This window comes from Vulpes vulpes, chromosome 16, assembly GCF_048418805.1.
Source record: "Vulpes vulpes isolate BD-2025 chromosome 16, VulVul3, whole genome shotgun sequence".
NCBI classification, from domain to species: domain Eukaryota; kingdom Metazoa; phylum Chordata; class Mammalia; order Carnivora; family Canidae; genus Vulpes; species Vulpes vulpes.
The window spans coordinates 8,951,556-8,978,593 of record NC_132795.1 but is presented as its reverse complement, the minus strand read 5'-3'; the positions used below and the strand labels follow the sequence as shown (position 1 = coordinate 8,978,593).

General features: G+C 36.9%; 1 protein-coding gene across 2 annotated transcripts in view; it reads right to left on the bottom strand.

The window, feature by feature from the left end:
• Positions 1-27,038, bottom strand: part of BARD1 (BRCA1 associated RING domain 1) — a 76,899-nt gene that overhangs the window by 35,702 nt on the left and 14,159 nt on the right. The window contains exons 3-6 of one of the 2 annotated variants that reach the window (XM_072742951.1): positions 25,278-25,426; positions 11,170-12,131; positions 2,963-3,043; positions 893-1,065 (exon numbers count right to left, since the gene is read on the bottom strand). In XM_072742951.1, the coding sequence (XP_072599052.1) occupies positions 893-1,065; positions 2,963-3,043; positions 11,170-12,131; positions 25,278-25,426 (1,365 nt within the window). The remainder of the gene's footprint in view (positions 1-892; positions 1,066-2,962; positions 3,044-11,169; positions 12,132-25,277; positions 25,427-27,038) is intronic. The other variant, XM_072742952.1, reaches the window with a different exon arrangement.

The window sequence follows — 27,038 nt, the reverse complement described above, 5'->3', positions numbered from 1 at the left end:
AAAGGATATTAGACACACTTACTGAAACTAAAACCTCAAGGTATGGTACACTCTTGCATTATTAATTTTTTTTTAATTATGCTATAAAAAATGACAACTTAGAAGCTCTGCATTTTGTAATTCTTGTTTGCCTCTGTAGCCAAAGTAAGCATGACTTTTGTGTGCTCTTTCTAAACCTATACAAGCAATGGGGATAGGAAGAGGCAGTTCTTCTATTTCCATTTCAACTCCCTCATTAACTGAAAAGAGTAAAATAATATATAGGGGGACACGAACCAAGTTATAGATTAAAGATATAAAATCCACATATGGCAATTGCTTGTGACACTCTTGACAATAGCAATTTGAAAATGCAGCCGCCAGCATTCACTAATGCATCTCTGTGCCCTGACACTGCAAAACAATTTACCGAGAGCTTCATTTGAATGATGTGAAAAGTCTAAGAAATAACTCAACAGCACTTGCCCAACATCTAAATTCTTATCTATTTTAACTAAATATGCAGAAAAAGTGTAACATAATAGAATTTTCAAAACAAATCCTGAAGGACCGGGAAGCATCCAAAATTGCTATTTCTACGTTTCTAATTCCTTTCTAATTAATAAGTATGACCCAACCTAAAGAAGGTAACTATGTGAACTTAACCAGGAAAGTCAAAGCTTCTGAAATTAATTTGGCAATCGCTTCTGAATTAAAGGAGCAAACCTCCCTCAAATATGTAAGCGTCACAAAAGGAAGAGGGCACGAATGTTGATATTAAATACAGAATATAATGGTCACGTCTAACCTCGGTTGTGAAAGACAAGGGAGCCATCAGCTGGGGTCTCATAGTGTGTGCTCCATCAGTCTGGACTCAGGAATACAAGTAAAACAACAGTGTTGAACTACTCACACGGCATCCCTGGAGGCTCCAGAGGCGAGTAAGAGCTTGACTATCTCCAAGTGCCCATTCCTGGCAGCATCGTGAAGCGGGGAGTCGTTCTGATAGCCAGGAGTGTTCACCAACGCCTGGTGCTGCAGCAACAACTCCACTACCTTCAGGTGCCCGTGATTGCAGGCTTCGTGCTAAGTGATAAGAGAAGAAGGGAGAAAAGTGATGATGCATAACAACACAGTGCATCATATTGTAGTGAAATTGCACCTTAGGAAAATAAATGTGAACTTTAGTCAGTAAATTGGTTCTTAACCTACTCACATAGACCTTAAGTGCTGACCCAGAGTAAAGCCCTGTTAATAATTCACGATTATTAACATGATGATCAAGATCTATGCAATTCATGGAAAAAGAAGTTATTTACCTGAGCCTTTGATCAACTACTCTTTTTTTAAGAAAAATGTAGTTGACCAACTCTACATATGGTATAAACCAACTCCAGCTCCTCAACTGTTCCACCGTAAAAAAAAAAAAAAATCACAAACAACAAAAATTCAGAGTATTTAACAACTAGATCATGCATAAAAAGTGAATTTCCCCACGGCTGAAGAGAATTCACTAAATCAGGTTCTTAGTGCACATATACTTAAGTGGTGCACCCACATATACACAATCACCCCACAAAATGAATATCCCCGAGAGAGTATTTAAAAGACAAACCTCTTTTTTTGGTGAAGTTACAAGTTGCTGTACAGCTGGTGTTGATGGTAACAAATATAGAGGTAAGTGCTCAAAAAGAATGAATGATTTAACAATGCAATGTTCAAAGATGCAAATCTTTCCTTATGTGGAATGAACTGTTAACAATGCCACTATGTTTAACTCCAATAAATCTCTGTGGCATACACTGTTTTTTGAGTACATCTATTCAATTTATAAGCAATATCACACTAAATGTCTGTGGGTCTATTTCTAGGAGAAAGGAAGCCAAATTAGACATCAGGTCCTCTAATAAATCACTCACCAAACTTTACTACAATTTGCCTTACTGGCTTTAAAAAAAATTTTTTTTGACCTTTCTGACCTTTCTTTGAAAAGGTTAGCTAGCCTGCGGAGTCAAAACAACAAAGTGACTCCAATCCAGGCTAACCCTTCCCAGCTTAAAAACTTGGTGAGAATTATATATCACTTTAAACCTTTTTTATACCTGGCCTAATGAGAATCTCCTAATTTCTGTGATAACTTTCCAGCTCACAGGATAAGGGCTTCCACTTTCTTTGTTGATACCTCTACGGCTATCAGGCAGTCCATACAGCGCTTGTTACCATGTATTTGTGCCATTCCTTTTCCAGGCTATACTTCACATTGCATTTTTAGTAATAATAATAAAGATTTTTTAAATTGTGTAATGTCGGGATCCCTGGGTGGCGCAGCGGTTTGGCGCCTGCCTTTGGCCTAGGGCGCGATCCTGGAGACCCGGGATCGAATCCCACGTCGGGCTCCCGGTGCATGGAGCCTGCTTCTCCCTCTGCCTATGTCTCTGCCTCTCTCTCTCTCTCTCTGTGACTATCATAAATAAAAAAAAAAATTAAAAATAAAACTATTAAATTGTGTAATGTCTGCCAAGATCTTCTACTACTTCTACACATTTGCAATTAGGTAGGGTTTAAATGAGGCTATAATAGACCCTCAGTAAGAAGCACTGCCTTGTGATAGAATCCTATACCCTGTTCCTCTGCATGTTCCAAGAAATCTGGTTCTAATGACATGCAATGTGGCAAAAGGGAGCCTGATGTACATTGTAGTAGGTACCTGCACACAGTGGCTATATTCAGCAACATAGTAGATAGCAATAACTAGATTCCTAAATCTAAAGGTAGTCAGTGAAAAGGTAGCCAATTTCTTGCCTGTCACAATTGGAAAGTCAGATGAAAAAAATCATTTTCCCTTACTTGGTGAAAATACAAGTTCTTCAGGTTAAAAGGAGAGTGTATATTGCAGAGAATAATATAGATGACTATATAACATAAAAGTATAGTAAGTATAAAACATAAACAAAATGAGAATAAAAAACAAATAGATAACTACCAATGGTGTCCATCCAGCATGGTCTTTAACATTTGGGTCGCTTCCATTTTGTAAGAGGTACTCAACAGAAGGTACGTCACCCTAGTAGAACAATGAAAAAATAAAAAGAAATTAAAAATCATCAAGAAAAGAAGATAATTAGGTTTTCGTTTTCTTTCTTTTTTTTTAATTCTGTCTCCTCAAAGATAGAATCAAATTTACATCTTTTCTTTAAAGCCTACTGCTCATGAATAATAAATAAGTAATGTATAGATGAACTGTGGTGAGGTACCAAGTCATGAAGTTATATTGTCCATCCCTGAATATCAAGCACAAAATGCCTGAGATTAGCAACCCTTATCAAAAGTCATTTCAAAATACCAAATAAAGGGCACTAGCCCAAAATCAACTGGTGATAATGAAGTATTTAAAGTCATCGCTTCATTTGTGAAAAACATCCTTTTCAAGCATGCATTAAAATGAATTCCAAGTACCATTAAAGGCAAAATTAATGCTAAGAAGGCTGCTAAGTTAAAACTGCCAAAAAATTGGGGTGCCTGGGTGACTCGGACTGTTGAGTGTCTGCCTTGGGCTAGAGTCATGATCCCAGGGTCCTCTGGGCTCTCTGCTCAGTGGAGAGTTGGCCTCTCCCTCTCTGTCTCTCCCCCAGTTCATGCTCTACCTCTCTCTCTCTCTCTCTCTTTCAAATAAATAAAAATCTAAAACAAAAGAAAACTTACCAAAAATTGCTTTATTTTTGACAGTTATCCACTTATCCCTTAATACATTAATTTACTCTATATTTACCTTATTTGCTCTAAGATTTTTTTTTTTTTTTTTAGGCAAAAGCAAGGCTTATTTTCTCCAAATAATTACTGACAGAGCTCACTCTGAAAAAGGCTGAATAAATAAAAGTTACATATGGCAAAAGTACCTATGAAAAAGTTGTGTTCAACTGGTTTTGTGAAGAGCTTCTTTAGGGAGAAGGAAACCTCTCCTCTCCCACGCCCAATCCCAATATTCTGAAAGGAGTTTTTCCCCTATTGGTTTGATTATGTAGGAGTCACTAAGTTTCCCAATACTTCCATTTATTTGCTTGTTTTGAGGCACCTCTCAAACACAGCAAATCTTAAGGTGGTACCTTACTTAGCTTTCTTAAAAAAAAAAATACTGCAACACACATCTTTATGCTCCTGAAATAACAAAATGACCCAATCAAATCAACTGTCCCAGTTCCAATTTAAAAAAAAAAAAAATTCCCATAGTTACTTAAGGGTGCAAACTCTATACCTCTAGTACAAGTTAACATTTATTTAGCAACATTTGCTCTATATTCAAGTCAGTTCCAAATAAAACCAGGAACATCTGAACATCTGTCGAGATACAAATTTGAATTTTTTAAAACAATCCCATGAATACTGAAGGCAGATGAACTGCCAGAACCACATACATTTCCAACCTTCAACATGAAAGTATCTAAAATAAACAAACCAAACCACCACTACAAAAAGCCTTCTGAAAGACTCCCTCATTCTAATTCTACATAGTAATCACAGACATATTCACCTAACGCAGCCCATAAAATAATATAAACATAACTGGAATGAAGAGTCACACAGGAACAGTCACATAGAAACAGTGACAATCTAAAGACGAAAAGCAGACTCTCTTGTAAGGTTGCTAGACGGTGGTACTTTTCTTTCACGTCACCTCATTAGACTATCAAAGTGTCTTCTGGTAACAAACCATCCCTAGACTTCCCCAAAATACATACCCAATTTGCAAAGTGCTTGTTTTTTATACCAAATCTACTTTCTCCTCCTTCCCTAGTCCTTAAAAGTTTGCCATAATTTCATTGTTCTTCTTTATGTAAATTTAATGTCATGCACATAAATAAAATTATGAAAATTAGAGTCCACAGTAACTGAGTAAACTTGAACCAATATGGAGTTTCTGGGAAATAAATTAATTTCTGCTTCTCATTTCTTTAAATTACATTCTTTACTAACAATATTTTCTGAGTAATAAGCACTCACTTTTAGACTCCCCACAACTTAAAAGATTGAAATTTTCTAAAACCACAGCAAGAAAATAAAAACAGTCTAAGCAAAGTTTTTACCAAGGCTTATATGAAATCTTAAATGCATTTGATATTTTCAAGTAATACCTAAAAGGCTGAAAATAAAGGGAGCATGTATACCACACAATGAATTTTCTTATTGCTAACCTTTCATTCAAAGAGATTCTTCACATATCCACGTTTCAGCAGTATAAATTAACTTCCCAAACACACACACTTTTCCCTTATTATAAATATTAGCTTTTCTAAAATATAAGAATATTATTTGATAAATATGGTACAAACATTATAATAATAACTTACCTAAATGGTTAAGCTTTTCCACATAAATGAACTAATCAGCTACCTAAAACCTCTTTTGGCAACTAGATATTGTTAAATTCTTTTTTTTTAGTTATCCAGAATGAAGCTCTAAAATAGATTAAACACTTCCCTGGCTTCTCAGACTTGACTGAATACAATAGTTTCACAGATGATTCTGGTATTAAGAAGGTTCAGTATTATAAAAGTGGTGGGTGACAGAGGGAAAAATGGATACTGAGTCCAAGAGATGTTCTAGAAATTAAAATCTTGAAGATATCATAGATGCTAGTTTGCTCCGCTACTTTCTCAGGAAGCTACTATGAAGGACATGTAGTAACATAACTTTACACACATGACCACCTTAAACTATAATGAATTACAAAGTCAAACCCTAAAGGAGACTCCTCACAAGGGATGTTCTCTCCACCCAGGAGATTCCCATCACCTTTGTTACGTTAAGTACATCATGCTTTGTAAGTTGTCTTCAAAATACGATTCATTATGTCTGCATCAAATGCATCTCATGACATGCCAAGCTCAGGTCTTTCTTCTATTTCATGATACGTTCAATGCTGTGGCATGAATTACGAGTAATCATTACCATTTTAAGAATCTGTGCTAGAAATTTGAGGACGTTTATTCCAGCAACTAAGAATCTTCCAGCAAAGGTAACATAATAAGTAACAAATCAAAATTTTCTGTCTAAATAAGTATCAAACTAAGCTAAATTTTTAAAAATTACATCAGAAGAATAAATAGTGAGTATTTATCTTAGTTTTTAATTAGGTATAACGCTTTCTCATAAAATTTCACATTTATAACATAATGTTCTCAGTAGCATTTTAACCATAGGTGACCTTCACATCCAAATACAAATAGAAACATGGGCAATAAAGAGAACCAACTGGATCTCAATTTTTGATCTGGTTAAATGAGAATATGCACAACATCCAAGACATCATATTAATGAATATTCTGCTTGAAATTCCACAGTGTAATAAAATGAAAGTATAAGTAAGGAATTCAAGAATAATCCTGTGTAGGGTTTGCATTCAAATAGTGCTGAATGTTCAAAACCTAGATGGCTCATCTGTAAATCCATGATCCTGAGGGAAAAAAGGATTTGAGAACTGAGAATACTAACAATATCTGCCAGTGATACAGTAGCTGTTTACATTCAGGCAGCCTGAATTTAGGTAGTGTGGATATTTAATACGACCCTTCTATTGTCAAGTATGGAGGTTATCAAGATAAATAAGGTAACAGATGCTTTACATTAACCCAGAAGTCCACTTCTAGGAATTTATCCTACACCTGCTCAGATATGAAACAAAGATTGCTTACTACAGCACTGTTTATAAAAGCAAAAGAATAGAAACAAAAAGGCATCCACCAGTAAGGGACTAGTTAAATAATGAAAATTCATGGAAAGCAATACTACTATGAAAATATACAGAAAGCTGTGTGCCAATATAAAAGCATTTGCTTATAAATACATAAAGAAATTCACAAGGGACACACAAGGAAGGAAGGTGGTTAGCAAAAAGGGCTTGTCAGTAATAGGGTAGCAAGGGGCAGAAATGGGAGTGAGGTTTTCTACGATAAATACTATTATTCTTATTTTTGAAACATGCAGTTATTACTCAAATTTCAAAATTAAATTTTAAATGAAAAATATACTCTGGATAACCACAATATCTAACTGAGAAATGTAATAAACAAAAATCTAAATGAATATAAATGCAAACAAAATAATGTCATCATAGAGAAGAAACTATCTCTGGGAATTCTGAGAAAGATTTACTAAGAAGGTAGGATGTAAACTGGATTCTGAAGGTTAGGTACAAAGAGCCAGGAAGGAAGACAGAAGCATGGAGAGGAAAGAATTTCAGAGTCAGAAAAAAGAACACATGAAAAGTATTGGCAGCATTAATGAACGTACCTGAGTAAGTCATAATATTAAATCTCAGTGTGACAGGAGAATGGGGTTCAGCCCATGACCGAGTAGAAAATTTGCTCATTTATTCATCAAATTCATCTGTTATGTTCCAGGCAATGTTCTACATCCTGAAGACATGACAGTGAACAAACAGAATTCTTGCTCTCATTCTAAAGAGAGGCAAGAAACTAAGAGATCTACACTCATAATGTCAGGAAATAAAAGGAAGAAAAACAAAACAAGCAGGGCTGCTAGTTCAGGTAAGCTAGGAAGTCTCTCTGAAGAAGTGGCATCTGAGCAGAAGCCTCAAGGGAAAGGATCACATCAGGCTGTGTAGACCATGAGAAGCACTGTGGATTTTACTTTAAGTGGGCCAGGAAGTTACTGGTAGGGGAACAGAGAATGACAAATTCTAACTTAGGTCAGATTACTCTGGCTGCCATGTAGAGAACTGATTGCAGGAAGTGTGTAGAAAAGCAGGGTGAGAACTTAGGAAGCTACCTCAGGGGTTGTTGTTAGAATACTCACCCTGTCCCCCAAAATGTCTGTGCCCTAATCCCCAGAACTTGTGACTATGTTATGCCTTATATGACAAAAGGGATTTTGTAATGTGCTACGGTTTCTACTACACTTTAGGGTACTGAGCTTCGATGGGGAGATTATCCTGCGTTGACCAGGTGGCCCCAGTCTAATCATGGGAGTCTTTAAAAGCATCTGCTGCTGCAAGTTTAAAGACCGGGCCATCAACTAAAGAACATGAGAATGGGAGCGCCTGGCTGGCTGGCACAGTCAATGGAGCATCCAACTCTTGATCTCGGGGTTGTGAGTTTGGGCCCATGCTGGGTGTAGAGATTACTTAAAAATAAAATCTTTAAAAAAACAAATATGAAAATGGCCCTCAGTAGAAGGTCAGCCAGAAAACAGGATCTCAGTCCTCCAACCACAAGGAACTATCCAGTTCTGTGCAACATCCCAGATAAGCAAGGAAACAGGTTCTCTCTTAGAGCATAAGAGCTGTAACACAGCTGACAAACTGCTTTTAGTCCAGTGAGACCCATACTGGCCTTCTAACCTATAGAACTGTAAAAAAAAATAATAATAATAATTTGTCTTAAGTCACTACATTTATGGTGACTTGCTATGGCAGCAACAGGAAACTAACACATAGGGTCAGGGCAAGAAAAGGTAAGGAACTTCCACCTGGATAGTAGCTATGGAAAAGTTATGGCCAAGAAAGACGCCATGGGCTAGGTGTGCAGCAATATATTAAAGAATTTTGTTAATACCATTACCAAGATCGGAGATCATTCTGTAAAGCCATAACTGCAGTAAGAGAAGCTGAAGAGAACTAGCCCAATGTAACTGCTGGGTGGGGGGTGGAATCTCTACCCTCAGAGCCCACACACCAAGCATGTATGGTGCAACCATGCACTCTCAAAATCCGATTGGACAATGGAAATGGCAAGTCTACCAAGTCACTTTGGGGAAAAACAAGCACAACAAAAATCTACCTTTTACGACAGAAAACCTGGTACCTCCCCTTATTTGGTGGGGCTGCCTGACTGGTCATCAGATCTACATTCCATTCAGCCACAGCAACTCTTTCTCTCTCTTTCCCTGCTCCCTGTTCCATTTTTAGTATTTTAAATTCAGAGCCACCTCAAATCTTTTTCTAAACTGGGTGGGCACAAAACATAAATTAAGATAGCAGAATCACAATATTTGGTTTTCTAGTACACACAGATTATTCACTGTTGACCGCAAATGAGAATATTAGGGCAGAAAACAAAACGAATACTATTCATAAAAAGATAAATCTCCTGATAAATCTACTGTTTTTGTTTTCTCAAGTATTGGTTCTACTAAAATCAACCTGGGTGAAGGGTTTCATTCAACTCATAACAAATATTTAAAAGAGTGCATTTTTGTTAAATAGTGATTTAAAAAAAAATACAGAAATCAATTAGCTTTTCTTAAATGTACTATGTATCAGAATCTGCCAACTAATGACAATAACAGTATTTAATAAGTTCAAGAGAGTCAAATGGGCAATTTTAATACTGACAAGACTCTTCCTAGGTAAACTAACAATCTGACAAAACTTGTATGAAGCAATTTTCAATGGAGAAAATTCACAGGGCAGTATATTGTTTTCCTGGTCTTAAGATTGTGTCTTTTTTCCCACTGACGAGGTTAAGGGTTGGCAAACGATGGCCCACAGGCCAGGTGCATGATGTGATATGTCAAATTTTATTGATTTACATAACTGTCAACGGCTGCTTTTGAGCTACAAGCAGACATGAATAGTTGTAGAGACAATATGGCCTGCGAAGCTGAAAATATTTGCTCCTTTAAAAGCTGGTCAAACCATGGCCTAGCTCTTAGAATTTTTATTAGTAAAGATAAATTATTATTATGGTTAAAAGAAAAATTCTCTACCAACGTAAACAAAGGCTTGCCTGGTGGTCTGAAAGTAATTACCAGAAAGGAAAGTGTAGAAACTACAGCAGTCCTCATTCCCATGTATTAGTCAGAAAAACAAACAAAAAAATTATTATTATGCTAGCTACTTAAGTTTAATGAAACATTTATAACATTATAAAGTTAGATTATGTGCATGTATATTAAAAATATAACAAATAGGACAAAAAATAAAAAAAAAAAAAACAAATAGGACAAAAATATATGGTCTGCTTTTTTTAAACCAATGCTTTGCAAAAAATAAACTAAAATATAACCAGGACAAACTCTGAACATTCAAGTTGTTCAAAGGATGTGTATGTAGAAACTAGCATGTCATCATGTTGCAGTTTCCCTCCTCCCTGGAATCAGACATAGAGTATTCTACATTCATCATTTAGCAGAAGACAAAACAAGAAAAAAAATAAAAATAAAACCCTAACAGTTGGGGAAACTCATTTTTGTGCTTTTCCCTTTCTCTATACAAAAATACAGGAATGCCTGGACTCAATGTCTACTCCCTGTTCTTCCCAAATATTTCATGTTGCTCACCAAGCCCTGTGTCTGAGGGCCTCCATCTGAGGGCCTCCAATGGCTCCCAGATCTACCAAAGTTCTCCATTCACGTAAAAGACCATAAGAGCTATCCTAATTTCATCCTAAGCATGCCTATATTTTATTTTGATAACACTCACATGAAATCAGAGTCTTTAAAGCTGTGATGCTAAGTGCTCCCTATATGTGCCGTTCTTGAGTCAATTGCAAAGATTAACCCTTGCAAGTACAACTCATGCTTGACAAATAGGCTAGGTTCCAAAAAACTTACACTGCCACACCCCCAGTGTTGAGCAGTAAACAAAGAGAGGTAACTTGAATCACAGCTAGTAAAAGAAACGGCTGGCCTTAGGATATAGACAAGCTCCTTCATGGTCTGTCATGGGAGCCATTTCTGATAATCACATTTCCAGGTCATTGGAAAGATGTACAGACCACATCTTTCAACCCTGCAAATTCTGGCAGTGCCCACTACAAGTGACCAACATACAGAAGCCTGTCCCCTCCCACACTGTCCCTAGCTCTTTGGCCAGGTAAAGACATACTGCCTGCAGTAACCTGGCAATTGTCTGTATTCATAAAGCATGAGAAAGTGGTAAAAACTGAACAAAACTCTCATGGAACAAACTAAAGCCCCTGGCAAAGTAGAAGCTGGAATATTGAAATATTAGTTTTCTCCTGCAAGATCATGCTCCTCGGGCCCAGGGGCCACGACTCTAACTGAGGTGGGGATGCAGTCCCTATGAATTTTCTTCTCTAGTTCACAGGAACTATGACATGGGGTATGCTAATTATCTAAGCCATCTTATGTCATTGTTCATAAGCCCCACAGAAACTGTTTTATATATAGTTGGTCTCATTCCAAAATTGTGTTTCAGAGTAAGCATCCTACCTTAATTGAAGCAATATGGAGCAGAGTCTCTCCTCTATGATTTCTCTTCACAGCCGTAAGGCTATTGGGTGACAGCTTTGTTGCTGAGGGGCTAGACATCATCCGTCTGTAACTTGGGCTATTCAGCGCAGAAGGCGGTGTACCTGGTGAAAGGGTCATGGACTCAACTGATAGATTACTGTTTTTCCTCCTTAATGTGTCACCAATTTTAAGTTTGCCTGAAGGTGGTGAAGAGCAGCCAGGCAATGGCTTGTTTTCTGAAAGCACTATGTGCTGGCTACTGGTGCCAGGAATGCTGCTTCTGCATCTCTTAGAAATGGGACTGGACCGGCCGCTGCACTGCCCACGCCGCCCACGCCGTCCACTGTGACCTGATGGCAAGGACTGCTTAGGTGGAAGAGGATTCTCACAGAGATTCTTCTGGGGAGTCAATTCTTCATTCCTGCTCTCCAATTCTGGAGACTCTATTTGCTCAGCTAATGGTAAAGAGACTTCAGCTAAGCTGCTAAAACACTGTGATTCTGTGACAGAGCCACTTGCAAGTAAGTCTATTTCACCATTTGCCTGAGGACTAGGGTTAACAGACGGTTGGCTACAGAAAGACACCAGCTTCTCCTTAAATTCCTCTTTGGAGTCAAGTTCATCATCTTCTTTTTCTGCTTCTAAATTCCATTTTTGGTTGATTTCGGTTAAAGTTTTCTTTTTTTGCTTTTTTCTAGATCTTGTACGAGCCTTTTTAGCCCTCTCCGAAACATTTGTTGGAGGACTTGTAGAAACAAATTCGTACATTGAAGCCTGCCGAGCATTCTCATCACTTATGACTTGAGGATGGGTTTGCACTGAAACTTTACTCACAACATATCTGACCTTCTTACTTCGAGGACTGAACCACATTTTTATTGAATTCTTCTTATTTTCTACATCATTAAATAAATTTACCCTAGATGTGTCTTCTTTCAAATCTGACAGAGAAAAGGAAAAGAAATCTGTTACATGAACTTAATCTCCCCCATCTTGAGCTCTCAAAGAATTGTGCTTGTAGTTCTCCTAAGTTGAATCACATTTCATTTCTGTACCTCTTTTTCCTCTTCTGGACTATGATCTCCTTGAGAGCAGATATTTACTTACTGAACAAATACTTATAGAATCCTACTTTAATTCCAGACAACATTCTACAGACTGGAGATACAACAGAGAACAAAAAATGGAACTTAATTTCCACTGGAGATGGACAGAATATTCAAATAAATAAGTAGAACACAGAGCATCCCGACAATAATAAGAGCCATGGAGAAAGATATACTAGATCGACCAATCAATGGATAGACAGGCAGGCAAATATGGGATTTAATTAGCAGTAGTCAAAAAAGTAAGACTTGTTACACAATGCTTAATTTTTAAAAAAGATTTCTGAAAAACAATCAATACACTACAATAATCAATAATTAGGGGATCCCTGGGGCAGCCTGGGTGGCTCAGCGGTTTAGCACCGCCTTCAGCCCAGGGTGTGTGATCCTGGAGACCCGGGATCGAGTCCCACGTTGGGCTCCCTGCATGGAGCCTGCTTCTCCCTCTGCCAGTGTCTTTGCCTCTCTTTCTGTCTGTCTCTCTTATGAATGGATAAATAAAATCTTAAAAAAAAAAAAAATTAGGGGATCCCTAGGTGGCTCAGCGGTTTAGCACCTGCCTTTGGCCCAGGGCGTGATCCTGGAGTCCCGGGATTGAGTCCCACATCGGGCTCCCTGCATGGAGCCTGCTTCTCCCTCTGCCTGTGTCTCTGCCTCTCTCTCTCTTTCTCTCTCTCATGAATAAATAAATAAAATCTTTAAAAAAAAAAAATTCACCTCAACAATTCACTGCATGGCCAAATTGAAGGAAAACCATATGATTTTGTCAACAGACACAGGAAGCAAAATGACAAAATCCAATATCCATTTATGATTTTTTTTAATTTTTTTAAGATTTTATTTATTTATTCATGAGAGACAGGGGGTGGGGCAGAGACCCAGGCAGAGGGAGAAGCAGGCTCCACGCAGGGGGCCCGATGTGGGACTCGATCCCGGGTCTCCAGCATCAGGCCCTGAGCCCAAGGCAAGCACCAAACCGCTGAGCCACCCCAGGGATCCCCTCCATTTATGATTTTAAAAAGGAATCAGCAAATTAGGGATAGAAAGTAACTTCTTCAACCTGATGAAGGCATCTACAAAAATATACACAGCTAATATCCTCCTTAATGGTAAAAGACTCGAACTGCCATTTTATTCCTATTAGGGACAAGGCAAATAGGTCTGTTCTCACCACTCTGATTCAGCGTCATACTGAAAGGTTTAGATAGCACAGCAAGGTAAGATATAAAAGGCACACAGATTATACAATATATAAAACTGTATCTATTTACAATTGACTTAAATCACTATATAGATATGCCAAAGAATTTTTTTTTAAAAATTGATGAAACTAACAACTTTAACTTACCAAGACCGTAGAAAACAAGGTCAACATACCAAGTCAACTCCAACTATATTTCTATGTAATAACAATGAACAAATGTAGAATGAAATTTTTAAAAATTTGGTAAATTCTAATAGTATAAAAAAAATACTTAAGGTAAATCTAGCGAAGTATGTACAAGGTCTGAAAATTATAAAATACTTATGAAAGAAATCCGTACAAATGGAAAAACATACCATGTCCATGAATAGGAAGACTCAAAAACTGTTAAGATGTCAATTCTTCCCAGTAGGTCTACAGACTATAATATAGTCCAATGAAAATTCCAGGCTTTTTTGTAAAGATAGACAAGTGGATCCTAAAATCTACATGAGAAAGCAAAGGAACTAATATAGAAAGGCAAAAGGCCTACAATGGCCAAATCAACACTGAAGAACAAAATTGGAGGACTCACACTACCTGACTTCAATTTACTTCAGACAAAATGAATGTAGGGATTAAAGATCATAGTCAGAACTCTTTAGGTGCCATGTAATATAACCTCAAGCTACGTATGCCAGAAACTAATGCAAGTGAGTGAACTACAGAAGTCAGACACAAAAGAATACATAATAACAGCCAAAACTAATCTGATGTGTTAAGTCAAAATAGTGATTATCCAATAATTCTGGAGAACAGAGTTAGTGACTGAAAAGGGGCAACAAGTGGAGCTTCTAGAATAGAATACTTCTATTCTCCTGGGTGATTTCATTTGTGAAAAGTCATCAAGCTATATAAGTATAATGTGTATACTATAAGAATTTTCTTAACTTTTTATTAATAGTCAGATTTTAAAGACGAAGATTCAGTAGAGTTTAAAAAAGAAAAGAATCACTGTCACTAAGTAGATCAGGTGCCACAGTCTGTGGGTGAGTACTCTGGTACAAACACCTTGCTTCGTTAGCTAAGGTCATTAAGGAAGGTCTCCCTGGGAAGCTCACTTTTGATTTGAGACCTCGTGACAAATGACAAAATGGAAGCAGCCATGCAAGTATGTAGGAAAGTGGAGCCCAAGAAGGAAGAGCAGGTGCCAAGTTCCTACACTGGAAATGAGTTTAGCACATTCAATGGATTGAAAGCCGCGATGGCTGGAGCTTGGAGAAGGAGCAGAAAATTAAGCAAACAGGGACGCAGAAGTATTCTATGGAGCAGAGCACTCTTGAGCTCAGCCTCAAGTTTAACTGCTGGTATTCCTCATTCCATCAATCTCTGAAGTGGGAGGGCTTGGGACTTCTTCATCTGCAATCAGTCCCTTGGTAACCTTATATCTATCTACCTACCTACCTACCTACCTACCTACCTACCTATCTTTCCATCCACTAGCAACCTCAAACGTGTATGTACAGCCCAGACCTCTTCCATGAACTCCAGACTAATGTTTGCCTACTAAACAGCTCTTATAAGCAAGTCTACTTCTAATAAGTATCTCACGTTGAACGTGACTAAAACTGAACTCCTGATCCAAATCCTCCCAAACCTGTTCCTCCTACAGTTGCCCCCATCTCAGTAATGAAACATCATCAATCCAGTAGCTCAGAACAAACATTTTAGAATCAAACCTGCCTCTATCTCTTTCGTATCCTATATGCAAAATACAAGTTCTATAATTCCTGCAAAATACATACAAAATCTGACCACTTCTTACTGCCTCCATGCCTGCCAGTATGGTATAAAACACCATTTTGCACTAGATTATAATAACCTCCTAAATCATCTCCCTGATTATGTACTTGCTTCCTCCCCCATGAGTGTATGTATGTATGTATGTATTCTCAACACAGCAGTCAGTGATCCTTTTATAACTGGTCAAACTATATCACTAACACCCTTCAGACTTCCGTTCTGGGCTCTGAATCTTCATAAGTCATCTAACAGGTGAGGAACAGCCTGATCTTCCATTACCTTCCTCATCTCCTCTCCTGTTCTCTCCTTACTCTCTCCAGCTACTGGGTCTCCTTGGTGTTGTTCCTCAAACCAATAAAATGTTTTATAAAAGTCAGAAAGCAGGACTACATCTGTGTTTTATAAAATCAGTCCTAGCTGGAGAGAAAACAGATTCGAAGAAGGCAATGCTTATGAGGTCAAAGTAGAAGTACAAGTAGAAGGTAACAGACTGGGGAGGTGGTGAAAGGGGAAAAAATAAAAAGAGAACTCTTTGAAAAGTATTTAGGAGATAAAATTTACGGAATTTGGTGAAGTGAATACAAGAAGGCAGCAACAAGGATGATTCACATGTTTGTGGCTTACACCACTGAAGGCACCTAGAAACACGGATGTGGGAGGACACAAGCTGCCAGGGATCCTCCGCATCCTGCAGGAAGGCAAGGCCCTGGCTGCTCTCTACTCAGACCATTTCTGAGGACTGGGTTCATGGCAATCATCTCTGAGGGATGTGGTAGGGTCTCCTTGTGGTGAAAAAAAAAAAGGCAGGCCTATTTCTGCTTACTATGAAAAGTCTATTCCCCAAGCTTAGGGTTCATTTCCTATATTGCAACCCACTGTGTGTGTGAGAATCCATGATGAGGCCTTTGCCAGTTATGCTCAAAGATGCAAAACTGCTAAATACAACATAAGCCTATCAAATCCAGAATTTCAAAGGCAATATGGTAAAATATTTGCAAATTTTAAATGTATACACCCTCTCACAAAGCAATTTCACCTCTAGTCATCTTTCTTACCAAATAGAGAAAAATCCATGCAGGTACCTGCAAATGTGAATGCTTAAGAATGTTAACTGCAGCAGTATTTGGAATAGCATAAATTAAGGAAAAAAGAAAATCAGTGTTCAGCGATCAGCCAACTTTGAAAGATTTGGACTACAAAGTCTTAATGTGGTCACTACATACATCAATGGACATGCAAAGATCTTCAAGTCACTTGTAAGTGTAGCACAATCCCATTTATGTCCTAAAAGTTCTATTGCATTTACATCCAAATATTTTCAAAAATTCACAAAAGATAAAGTAGAAAACAGTGCCTCTGTAAAAGAAAGGGATTTTCTACTTTTCAGCTGAGAGAAAGGATAGAGGATGACTTTCACGCTTTATACAATTTTATGTAGCTTAATTGGTTATAGAAAAGAATGCTTTCTTATATTTCTTATACAAATTAAACAAACAGAAAGCCAAATTTAAGGTTATAAGCCTAGTTGCTAAAAGACCTGGCATTTGAACTCATACCTGACTTTACTAAATAAAACGACAACTTTTCACCAAGTACACACTTTATGCAATACTGTAATTTAAGAAAACATATATGGTGTCTTCATCTGTTGTTCCTAGTACATAAGTTCAAAAACCCTTGTGATTTAGATTTTTAAAAAATTGATCTAAATGAGAAAACTAAAAAAAAGAAAAGAAAAGAATGCATAGGGGCATCTTTTGTTATAAATATTTAGTCATGTTTCCAGTTCCAAAAACAGTTCCAGAGTTATAAAGAGGAAATGGGCATCTCCTGTTATTCATCACTTCTCTCAACCACACCTGAACATGTTAATGCAGTGACTTTGGAGTCCCTCTAAGAATGGGGGCCGGTTGCCAGGGGAACCAATCAAGATTAGAGTTAGAACTCACAGTCTCACCCATAAACTTCAAGAGGGGAGAGGAGCTACACATTGCATCAATCCCCAATGGCCAAAGACTTAGTTGTGTCAATGTAATGAAGCCTTTAAAAGAATAACCTAAAAGGAAGGGTTTGGAGAGCTTCCAAACTGGTGAACACATGGAGGTCTTGGGAGAGTGGCACACCCAGAGAGGGCATACAAGCTTCACACCTCTTCCCACGCTCCTTGGCCTATGTGAATCTCTTCTCTCTGGCTGTTTGTGAGTTATATCCATTTATAATGAACAGTCATCTAGTAAGTAAAACATCTTCCTGAGTTCTGTGAGTCACTTTAGCAAATTAATAGAGCCCAAGGAGGTCATGGGAACCTCTAATGTTCACAGCCAGTCAGGCTCTGAAGGCCAGTAGGTTGGGGCAGACTTGTAGGACTAAGCTCTTAGCCTGTGGCTCTGATGTTATCTGCAGGCAGACAGTGTCAGAAAGAATTGAGTGAAAGAAACTGTAGGATGCCCACCCGGTGTCACAGAATGGCTTAATGTGTGGAAAACCTACTCTTCTGCTATCAGAGTGAAATAGAGAAAAACACACAGGCAAAATGAGTTTTTCTTCATACTATATATATATATATACACACATATATATATATACACACATATATATATATATAATTCTAGTATTAAAAATAGTATTATGGTATTATATATATTATAGTATTACAGTATATATATATATACACACACTGTACTACAGTATATATATACTATATATTATCTATGTATAATGTATTTTTTTAGACCTATCAATCTTGCTCATTAACAGATGCTTAAGACCTAGTCAGTGGGTAAGACATATAGTGATCTACTTTCCGACTCTGTCATGATCCCTCTTCAAGTTGTCTTATTTTGTTTTTTGCCTTTAAGCCCACTCATTTTTCCTTAAAAAGCATTCCCTCAAAAATCTTTCCTTTAATCCTACGCAGACAGGTAAAGGCAACCGAGGTCAGCCCGGCACAGGGGTGAGCACCCTCAATGGTGCTCAAAAACATACGGATAAATAAATTATTTGATACCTGCGCTTAAATCTTCACAAGTATTTATACAAGAGGTTAGAATCTAAGGGCTAGAAGATAACTTGAGAGCCACACATCCAATTCTCTCATGTAAAGACGAGGAATTAAAGTTAGAAAGGCAAAGGAGGGAGGTCGCCCAGTGCAGCACTCTTCTCCACTGAGAACAGGATTACCGAGAGGCTGCTTCAGGTAAAAGAACCCAGGAAAGGCAGGGAAAATGGAAAATCATCACCACCACCAGACAGGTTTCAGTGCCTCACAAATCAGTTCGTACTGCCTGATACTCATTCTCCAAATTAACAGAGACGTAATCTCCTAAGACCAACCAGAGTACTTGGACTATGTTTGATTTGTCCTATTTTTAAAAAGAAGAAAGAAGGAAAGCTCTCTGATTACGTGTCTCTCCTCAGAAGTCACTCTTCATTCAAGATGAGAATTCTTCATAAGCCTTCTCTTACATTACAGAATCTAAAGCAAAGTTTTAACAAACTGAGTTCTAAAACTAAGTTACTTTATGAAGAAAACCAATGGCATCTTACTTCTAAGAACCGGTAGCATCTGCTGTGTAGGAAATAAATGTCTGATGCTACTAAGGTGTTATACAAAATTGCCAAGTGTGCCTATTCCTGAAAAGCTTTAATACTTAAGAGAGAAAACATAATTTTAGTTTCATTTTTCTTATTTGTTTCTGAGAATACATTTCTTCTCAACATTCTCATGTCTTAAAATACAAGCAAGGGAAAAGGAAATTATTAAATATTATTTTTGAATTCCTTTTAGGTATTTTTATTCACACAGAACACTATTATTTTATCCATTTAAAATTATTGATACACCAGAGGATTAGTAAACTAAAATCTCTCAAATCTCTTAAGTTCAAAATTGATTCTTCTATTCCTCTTTCACCTCATATTTCTGGAGTATAAAACTCCTTTATAAATAGATCTGCCAAGATAGCACTTTAAACAGGTAAGAAAAAAATGAAAAACAGTGGATTATAAAAAACAATTCATATTTAACCATGTAGAAATTTCACAGACCCTCTCTCTGCCTAGCAAAGAAATTCAGTCCAACTCCATTCTACTCCAAAGAAGCCATCCCTTCCTCCTCATGCAAATGGAAGCATCCCAACTGTGGAGACAGTAAGACAACAAACCCAGCTGGAAGCAGGAGGGTGTATCTGAATAACATCAGACTCTCTGGCACCCTTCTTACATCCCAGCTGAATATCAGTTGATCCAAAGTGTTATTTTGGTCAGGATCTTGGAAATAAAAACAATCAGAATGAGGTATCCACTCAACACAGAGACTGTACGTCTAATTTCTAACAAGGTCTTTTCTCTGCAGTAATAGGCAGATTTCAAAAAACAAGTCATTTGCGATATAATCTCAAGTCTAGAGGAAAGGTCAACATGAAATGTTATCAAGGATTGCTTTTTTAAGACTCAGGATTACAAAGACTGAAAGGTTAATCCTCTGGTAGTCTGTAAAAACGTATTTGATGTGCTAAAATTTATTTTAAAGATAGGGGATGACATTTTCAATTAAAAATAAGTCAAATGCTAAAGTCCTTAATACTTACAAAATTTACAAAATTAGGCACTTAAGGGAAAATTAAGGCTGGTAAGTAGTAGCAACACACTCAACTGACCAAAAAAAAAAAAAAATCTACATCTAAGATTTAAGACAACAATTTCATACTCAGGTGTACCTATCCCTTAATTTATAAAGAAGTAAATGAAAAGAGTCTATGTGCATGTAATTTATATGTACACAATAATTTAATAATCATCCAGTAACAATACATACACTCAGGAAGATTTCATGTTGATCTTTCCTTTAGACTTGAGATTTTATCACAAATGACTTGCTTTTGAAATTATACATCTTGTCCTAAGTAAGGACCACAATAGCAAACGTGACTGTAAATCCTGGATTTTATACAGCATATCTAAGTTGAGACTGTAAAAAGCAAAACCACCACCCCTGCTGGAACATAAATCATATTACTAACAGCAACAATTTTTATGAGTGAATGCTTCTAAGCACAATAAATTGTCATATTCATTTCATGAAGAAAAATACTGGTCCCTTCCTCTACATAGTAAATTTCTTAATGATGACGTTTTTAAAAATTCTATTCTCTGAATATAAATATTTCTGAGAAAACCACAAAACATCGAGGAACAGAGATGCACATGTTGGTAAGGAGCAGCTTACGCAAGTTTTTTCTTAAAATTTAATAATAAACTATAGAAAAAGGAGGCAATTAGAAAATGTGATTTAGCTATCATTAATCTACATCAAAGGATTATAATGATGTACATTGTGTGCCTTTCAAATTATTCTCTATTATAGGTTTCACAACAGAAGTTGAGAAATCTCTTTGACAAACTAGTCCCTTATTAAAAATCAAAGGAAAGTACTTTGCTACCATCTGTGCAACATTAACGCCTTCACTAAAGAATGATTATTTTGGAAGTTAAGAAGTATTCAGTTCCATTTAAAAAAAAACAACAGCAACACAGCTATTCAAATGTTCATCTTCATCTATTATAAAAAAGTCATAACATATATGAAACACTATGTAATTCACTCCAGAAAGACAAGCATCTATCTCTCCGGAAGCCATTTCTGGAGAGAAAAGGAAATTGTGATCCACTGAAAGCATAATCAAAGTGCTGCTTTTTTTTTTTTTTTTTTTTTTTTTTTTTTTGGTGGCACCACCAACACCAACAAATGCTTCACAGAGCCTGACCAGCACCTGCAAGGTCTGATTTAATATGATGGGAAGCAATATAAAAGACAAACTCTTAAATTTAACTCTATTAGTAGAAAGCAGATTATGTTATAAAGAATAAGGTAAAATTAATCCATAAATGGTTGTCAGAAAAATTTGTGACACACCATCTTTTCTCTTTAAAGTACACTGAACCGAGGAAAATCTGTTCGAGTATTTAGAAGCTCATTTTAAAAAGTATTACTATAAATCAGGCTTCTTTATCTCCAGCATATCATATACCATGTCCATGATTTGACAAGTTCTTCCTAATTACCCACCTTAATTATGGTAATTATATATTTTATAGTAAATGAAAGTAACAAGGTTCATTTGAAAGATAAATCGTGAACTACAGGGTTTAAAAAAAAATACAGATGTAGGAGATATCCAACCATCCTGCTTAATTCATCATCCTCAACACTAATTTAACAGAACCATATAATTTTCAAGCTAGACCTTATGGATCACTTAATTTAATACCCTTATTTTATGAGATCCATTTCCAATTTCTTCATTATAAAGAAGATAAACCATTATTTGTCCCCAACTGTTTGCTCCCTCTACCTGTTCATCTAGTACATCTTATACAGCATGAGTTTTGGAAGTACTTGCTACATAAACTAACACAAATTCTACACAAGACATTTAATGCACTATAAAGAAAGAGAAATACCCTCAAACTCAAATACCCTCTGAGGCTAGTTTATTTTGGAAACCTCAGGAGGAAAAGGTGATGACAATGCAACTGCTAAGTAGAAAAGGCTCAGCACCATGTAATTTATAGATCTAGACAGAGATTTTTATTTCAATACGCTTATACTCGAGATTTATCATTTTCTATAAAGGGAGCAAAGGAGAATAATAATCCGTTATAAAATGAATTGCTGAAACCAAAACCAAAGAATCTGTTTTAAAACTGTTTAAGTCTTTGGGATATGAATTAATAATAGCACTCGCAATTTGTCTCCAATTCAATTCAACAAATATAATGAAGACCTACACTCCTCCTGACAGCACTGAGCTAAATGATAAAACAGTAAACAAGAAAACTTACAGCATGACCTCCTTGCATAACCTAAGGCCTCAATTTCCTCACCCACAGAATAAGGAATTCAAGATGACCTTCCTGCTCCTAATATTCTGATTGTATGTTATCCAAACTGAAATTTCAACTCCTCTTAAAATAAGTAATGTTGAAGCCAGCACTGCTCAGTCTGGTCAGGACAAAAGTAGTTATTACTATAATAAGGAAAATGAACACAAAATGGCTTTCAAAAAATTAATCACCAGAATTCTCTCCCCAAACTCCACATCTACTTTTTGATGAGATTCTGAAAGACCTCAGACCCCACACAAAAACTGTTCTAAACTCAATGATTTTCCTAAATATCTTTAGTAATAATAAAATGTGGAGACACTTCATAGAGTCCACAAATATGAAAACCATACTAAAGACTCAAACACTACCAACCACAGTAAAATTTCAGAAGAAGTACGCTAGCTTATTCTTCTCAGCACCCTAAAGAACCATACCAATACCACCATTATGCCATAGTTCACTACCCATCAAGAGTTCCCTTTTTATCAACATTAAAAATGTCACATTAAAAAAAATAGGGATCCCTGGGTGGCGCAGCGGTTTGGCACCTGCCTTTGGCCCAGGGCACGATCCTAGAGACCCGGGATCGAATCCCACGTCGGGCTCCCAGTGCATGGAGCCTGCTTCTCCCTCTGCCTGTGTCTCTGCCTCTCTCTCTCTCTCTCTCTGTGACTATCATAAATAAATTAAAAATAAAAATTAAAATTAAAAAAAATAGTCACGTTCCTATCCCAGGTTAAATTGTTTCCCTCACAAATTCATATATCCAAGTCCTACTCCCAGTACCTCAGGAGATGACCTTACTTTTGTAAAGAGTCATTATAAATATAATTAGTAAAAATGAGTAGAGTGGGACTCTGTAATGCAATACATCTTACAACCTTATAAAAAGGGGAAATCTGGGACGCCTGGGTGGCTCAGTGGTTGAGTGTCTGGTCTGCCTTTGGCTCAAGGGCGAGATCCTGAAGACCCGGGATGAATGAGTCCCACATCAGGCTCCCTGCAGGGAGCCTGCTTCTCTCTCTGCCTGTCTCTGCCTTTCTCTCTCATGAATAAATAAAATCTTTAAAAAAAAGGGGGGGGGGGGGATCTGACACAAGCACTCAGACAGGGAGAACACCACAGGAACACAAAGACAAACCAAGCAGAGAGGCCCTTCCTTCACAGACATCTTTCCCTCACAGTCCTTGAAAGCACCAACCATACCAACACCTCAATTTAAAACTCCTAGACTCCCAAACTGGAAGAAAATACACTTGTATTTCTTAAGCCATCAGCTTACTACCACAGCCTGAGTATGCTAATATATCACCATACAGCTGGAGACTGGACTTGGATATATGAATTTGTGAGGGACTGGAGAATCAAATCAAAACCTCCTGACGGAATTCTCAGAGTAGCACCCAAATGGCACGGCCAATAATCCTAACAGACCACATGTCTTTAAGAATCTGATGAAGGCCACTTTGATTCAGACATGAACATTTTTCATACTGTACACTTAAGAGTTTAGGGGCACCTGGCTGGCTCAGTTGGTGGAACATGTGACTCGTGATCTTGGGATTTTAAGTTTGTGCCCCACATTGGGTGCAGAAATTACTTAAAAATAAAAAAAATATTAAAAATTTAATCCTCCCCCTCCACCCCGAACATGGCCAAAGATACATGGACTCTCTCTAATCAGCAATAGCTGTAGGGGTGGGGCGGGGGGCGGGGGGGGGGGGGAGGCAGCTCATACACTAATCTTTTTAATTAGAAAATTAACACTATCAGCCCTACCTCTGAGTAAGAAAGAAAAAAAAGACAGATGGACTAATCATGAAACTTTTCCTCACTCTTAAAAACATTTACAAACACAGAATTATTTTTTCAAAAAGGGAAGTGCTTTTTGAAATCTGTATCTGTGTATAATTACATCTGCAAATAAGTAAAACTTAATTACTACAGCACATTTTATCCTAAAAAAGAGTCTGATAAAATGATCAATAGAGTCTGATCATTTTATTTATCTAAACTTTTCATAGGTAGACTATGATTTAAATTCTTCTTAAAAAATATAGACCTGGTCAATAAGACTCAAAGTATTTGTCTTCTTTTTTTTTTTTTTAAGATTTTATTTATTTATTCACGAGAGACAGAGAGAGACAGACAGACAGACAGACAGACACAGGCAGAGGGAGAAGCAGGGAACCTGACGTGGGACTCGATCCCAGGACTCCAGGATCAGGCCCTGGGCCGAAGGCAGGTGCTAAACCACTGAGCCACCCAGGATCCCCTGCCTTGTTTACCTTGTCTAATCAACTTCACCTTTGGTAGCTGACAATAACACACTGTGTCAGAAATCTAAGGTCAAAAGCTTTAAAAAAGAAATTCAACCATTTTATATGAATATTATCAATCATTCACAGCACCCTGCCAGTCAAGAGAAGGTTATCCTATAAACATAAGCTAAAATGACACGATCTGGTCAATAAAAAGATAATTCCAATATCTAATTATGAAGATTAAAAACCCTTTACTTTCTTTCCCCAGCTAATTAGTTCTCAGCAGAAAGCACAATGGGAAGATATATAGTTAATACAGAGTCTAAGAACAATCTGAAAAACATTAACCCCCGTTTAAACAGAAAAGAAAATGAATATTAGATTTTTGCTCTTTCAAAATGTGCTCATCTAATTAATTCAGTCTGGAAAAGTGATTCACAGAAGGTTGTATTCTATCTTGTAAAAGTGTATTTAAATGAATTTAAGGACAAAATCACTTTTTCCATATATATTATACAGAAATTATATTAACTGTAAAAAGCAAGCAGTGTATGTGGTGAAAAGCGTCTGGACTGACATTCAGAAAAAATGGGCTTTATTTCTCCTGTTTCTGGTACTAACTACACATGTGACTCTAGGCAAGATCATTTAACCTCTCTGGACCTTGGTTTCTCTAAGTTATCTCTAAATTATCTGTCACTTCTCAAAATAACTGCAAACACTATAACTCTTAAAAATCTGAAATATGTCATCAGAATTCCTGAGAGATGTTTACATACTTTATGTGACCAATATGAATTCATCAGTTATTTAATGAAGAGAGACAGTGATATTTCTTCTCACCTGAAAGCTTATCATCATGTAGCAAATTCCGAAGCTTACTACAAAGCTGGATCATGCTGTCCAATTGTCTATTTATCTTCACATCTTGTATCCACGCTGGGGTGTAACACACTGGGCAGCCAGTTCCAATACAGTCACTTACACAATTACTTTAAAAAGGATTAAAAGAAAAAAAAAAAAATATATATATATATATCAGTGCATTCAGCAGAACCTTAATTCTAAGATACAGAGTTTGAACAGAATAAATGAAGTAAAGGTTGTTTTAACAAGCAATGAGTAAACATAAAATATCTGTTAAAATAATGTTTCTGAAAGAGTATAATACACACACATAAAATCTAAATCTAAAGTTGCTTAGGTAATTTGATATGAAGAGACTTTACTTTAGCCAGACATGAGTCTGCATAATTTTTCATGCAAATAAATCTATAGCTTCAGTAGGAGTACAGAGAGGGACATAAATAAATATATTTGATACTAAATGCTTAACAGCCATGCATCTCAACATTTTTTGTATGCACTGTGCTTCATAGAAAATTATTGCAGAGACTGGGAAAGGTATTTTTTTTGTTTTGTTACTGACAATTGTCTAAAGGCTTTAACATAGTTTCTGAGAAAAGATACTTGGTTCTTTCCGATACTTTTATAACCTGCAGATTCAAATTACCTCAGGTTATCTGTCTGGGAGTGAAAGTCTCATAGTTGGGGGCAGTGGGTTCCTTGACTTTAGCGGTTACAAATCCTTAGCAAATCTGATGAAGATATAAAGAAGCTCTTGTAAAAAAAAAAAAGGGAGGGGGGGCAGGGCTCACAACTCCCCCTCCAAAGCTTATCTGTGGGTTAAGAAACCTAAAAAATCCACTCCTTCCTTAGCCTCACCAGAGGAGCTCCAGCAAGACTAAGCTAACAGTGATGCTAACAGTGATGAAAACCACATCAATCTCCCCCAAACACATTCCTTTCCATGTGACCCACTCATCTATAGGGACAGAGGATTCTTACAATATGAGTGCTCCTTCCAGAAAAAGCCTGTGGCATTTCTATTCTTTGCATCTTAGATTCTGATGCAAAGTAACTCAATAAATGTTATAAAACAAATCTGTAAACCACACTACAGCTAGGAAAGACCTTCCAGATCACCGCACTGCACTCAACAAATGTCAATTTTTTTTTTTTTTTTTTTTTTTTTTGAGAGCGTGCATGTGAGTTGGAGGTTTGGGGCTAGAGGGCAGAGGGAGGAGGAATCTTTTTTTTATTTTTTCTTGAGAGAAAGAATCTTAAGCAGATCCCACACTCAGCACAGAGCCCAACATGGGGCTCAATCTCACAACCCTAAGATCATGAAATGTTAAATTTCTGTAGCAAAGAAAGGAAGTTCTTGAGAGTTTCTTTGCTTGTAGTTAGAGCTCTTAACTTAAAACCCCAACACATAAAAAGAGGAAACTGATTCCACAGGGGATTTAAATTATCAATTATAGTGTAATACTTAAGTATTGGAGGAACACCAGTGACAAGAGTCACAATCCACTCATCAAGAATCCTTACCTTATTTTCAGATGAAGAAAATGAAATCCAGTTAGGTAAGACACTTAGGTTAGTAAGATACCCAGATCAGTCTATTTTATACATTCTATAATGTTCATCTTCTAACTGTTCTCAAATTAGTTTGCAAACATAAATATAGAATTCTGGGGAAAGAGGCTATTTCTCAATAGATCTGTGCAACATAGTAAGTCAATATTTTCCAAATGACCTCCT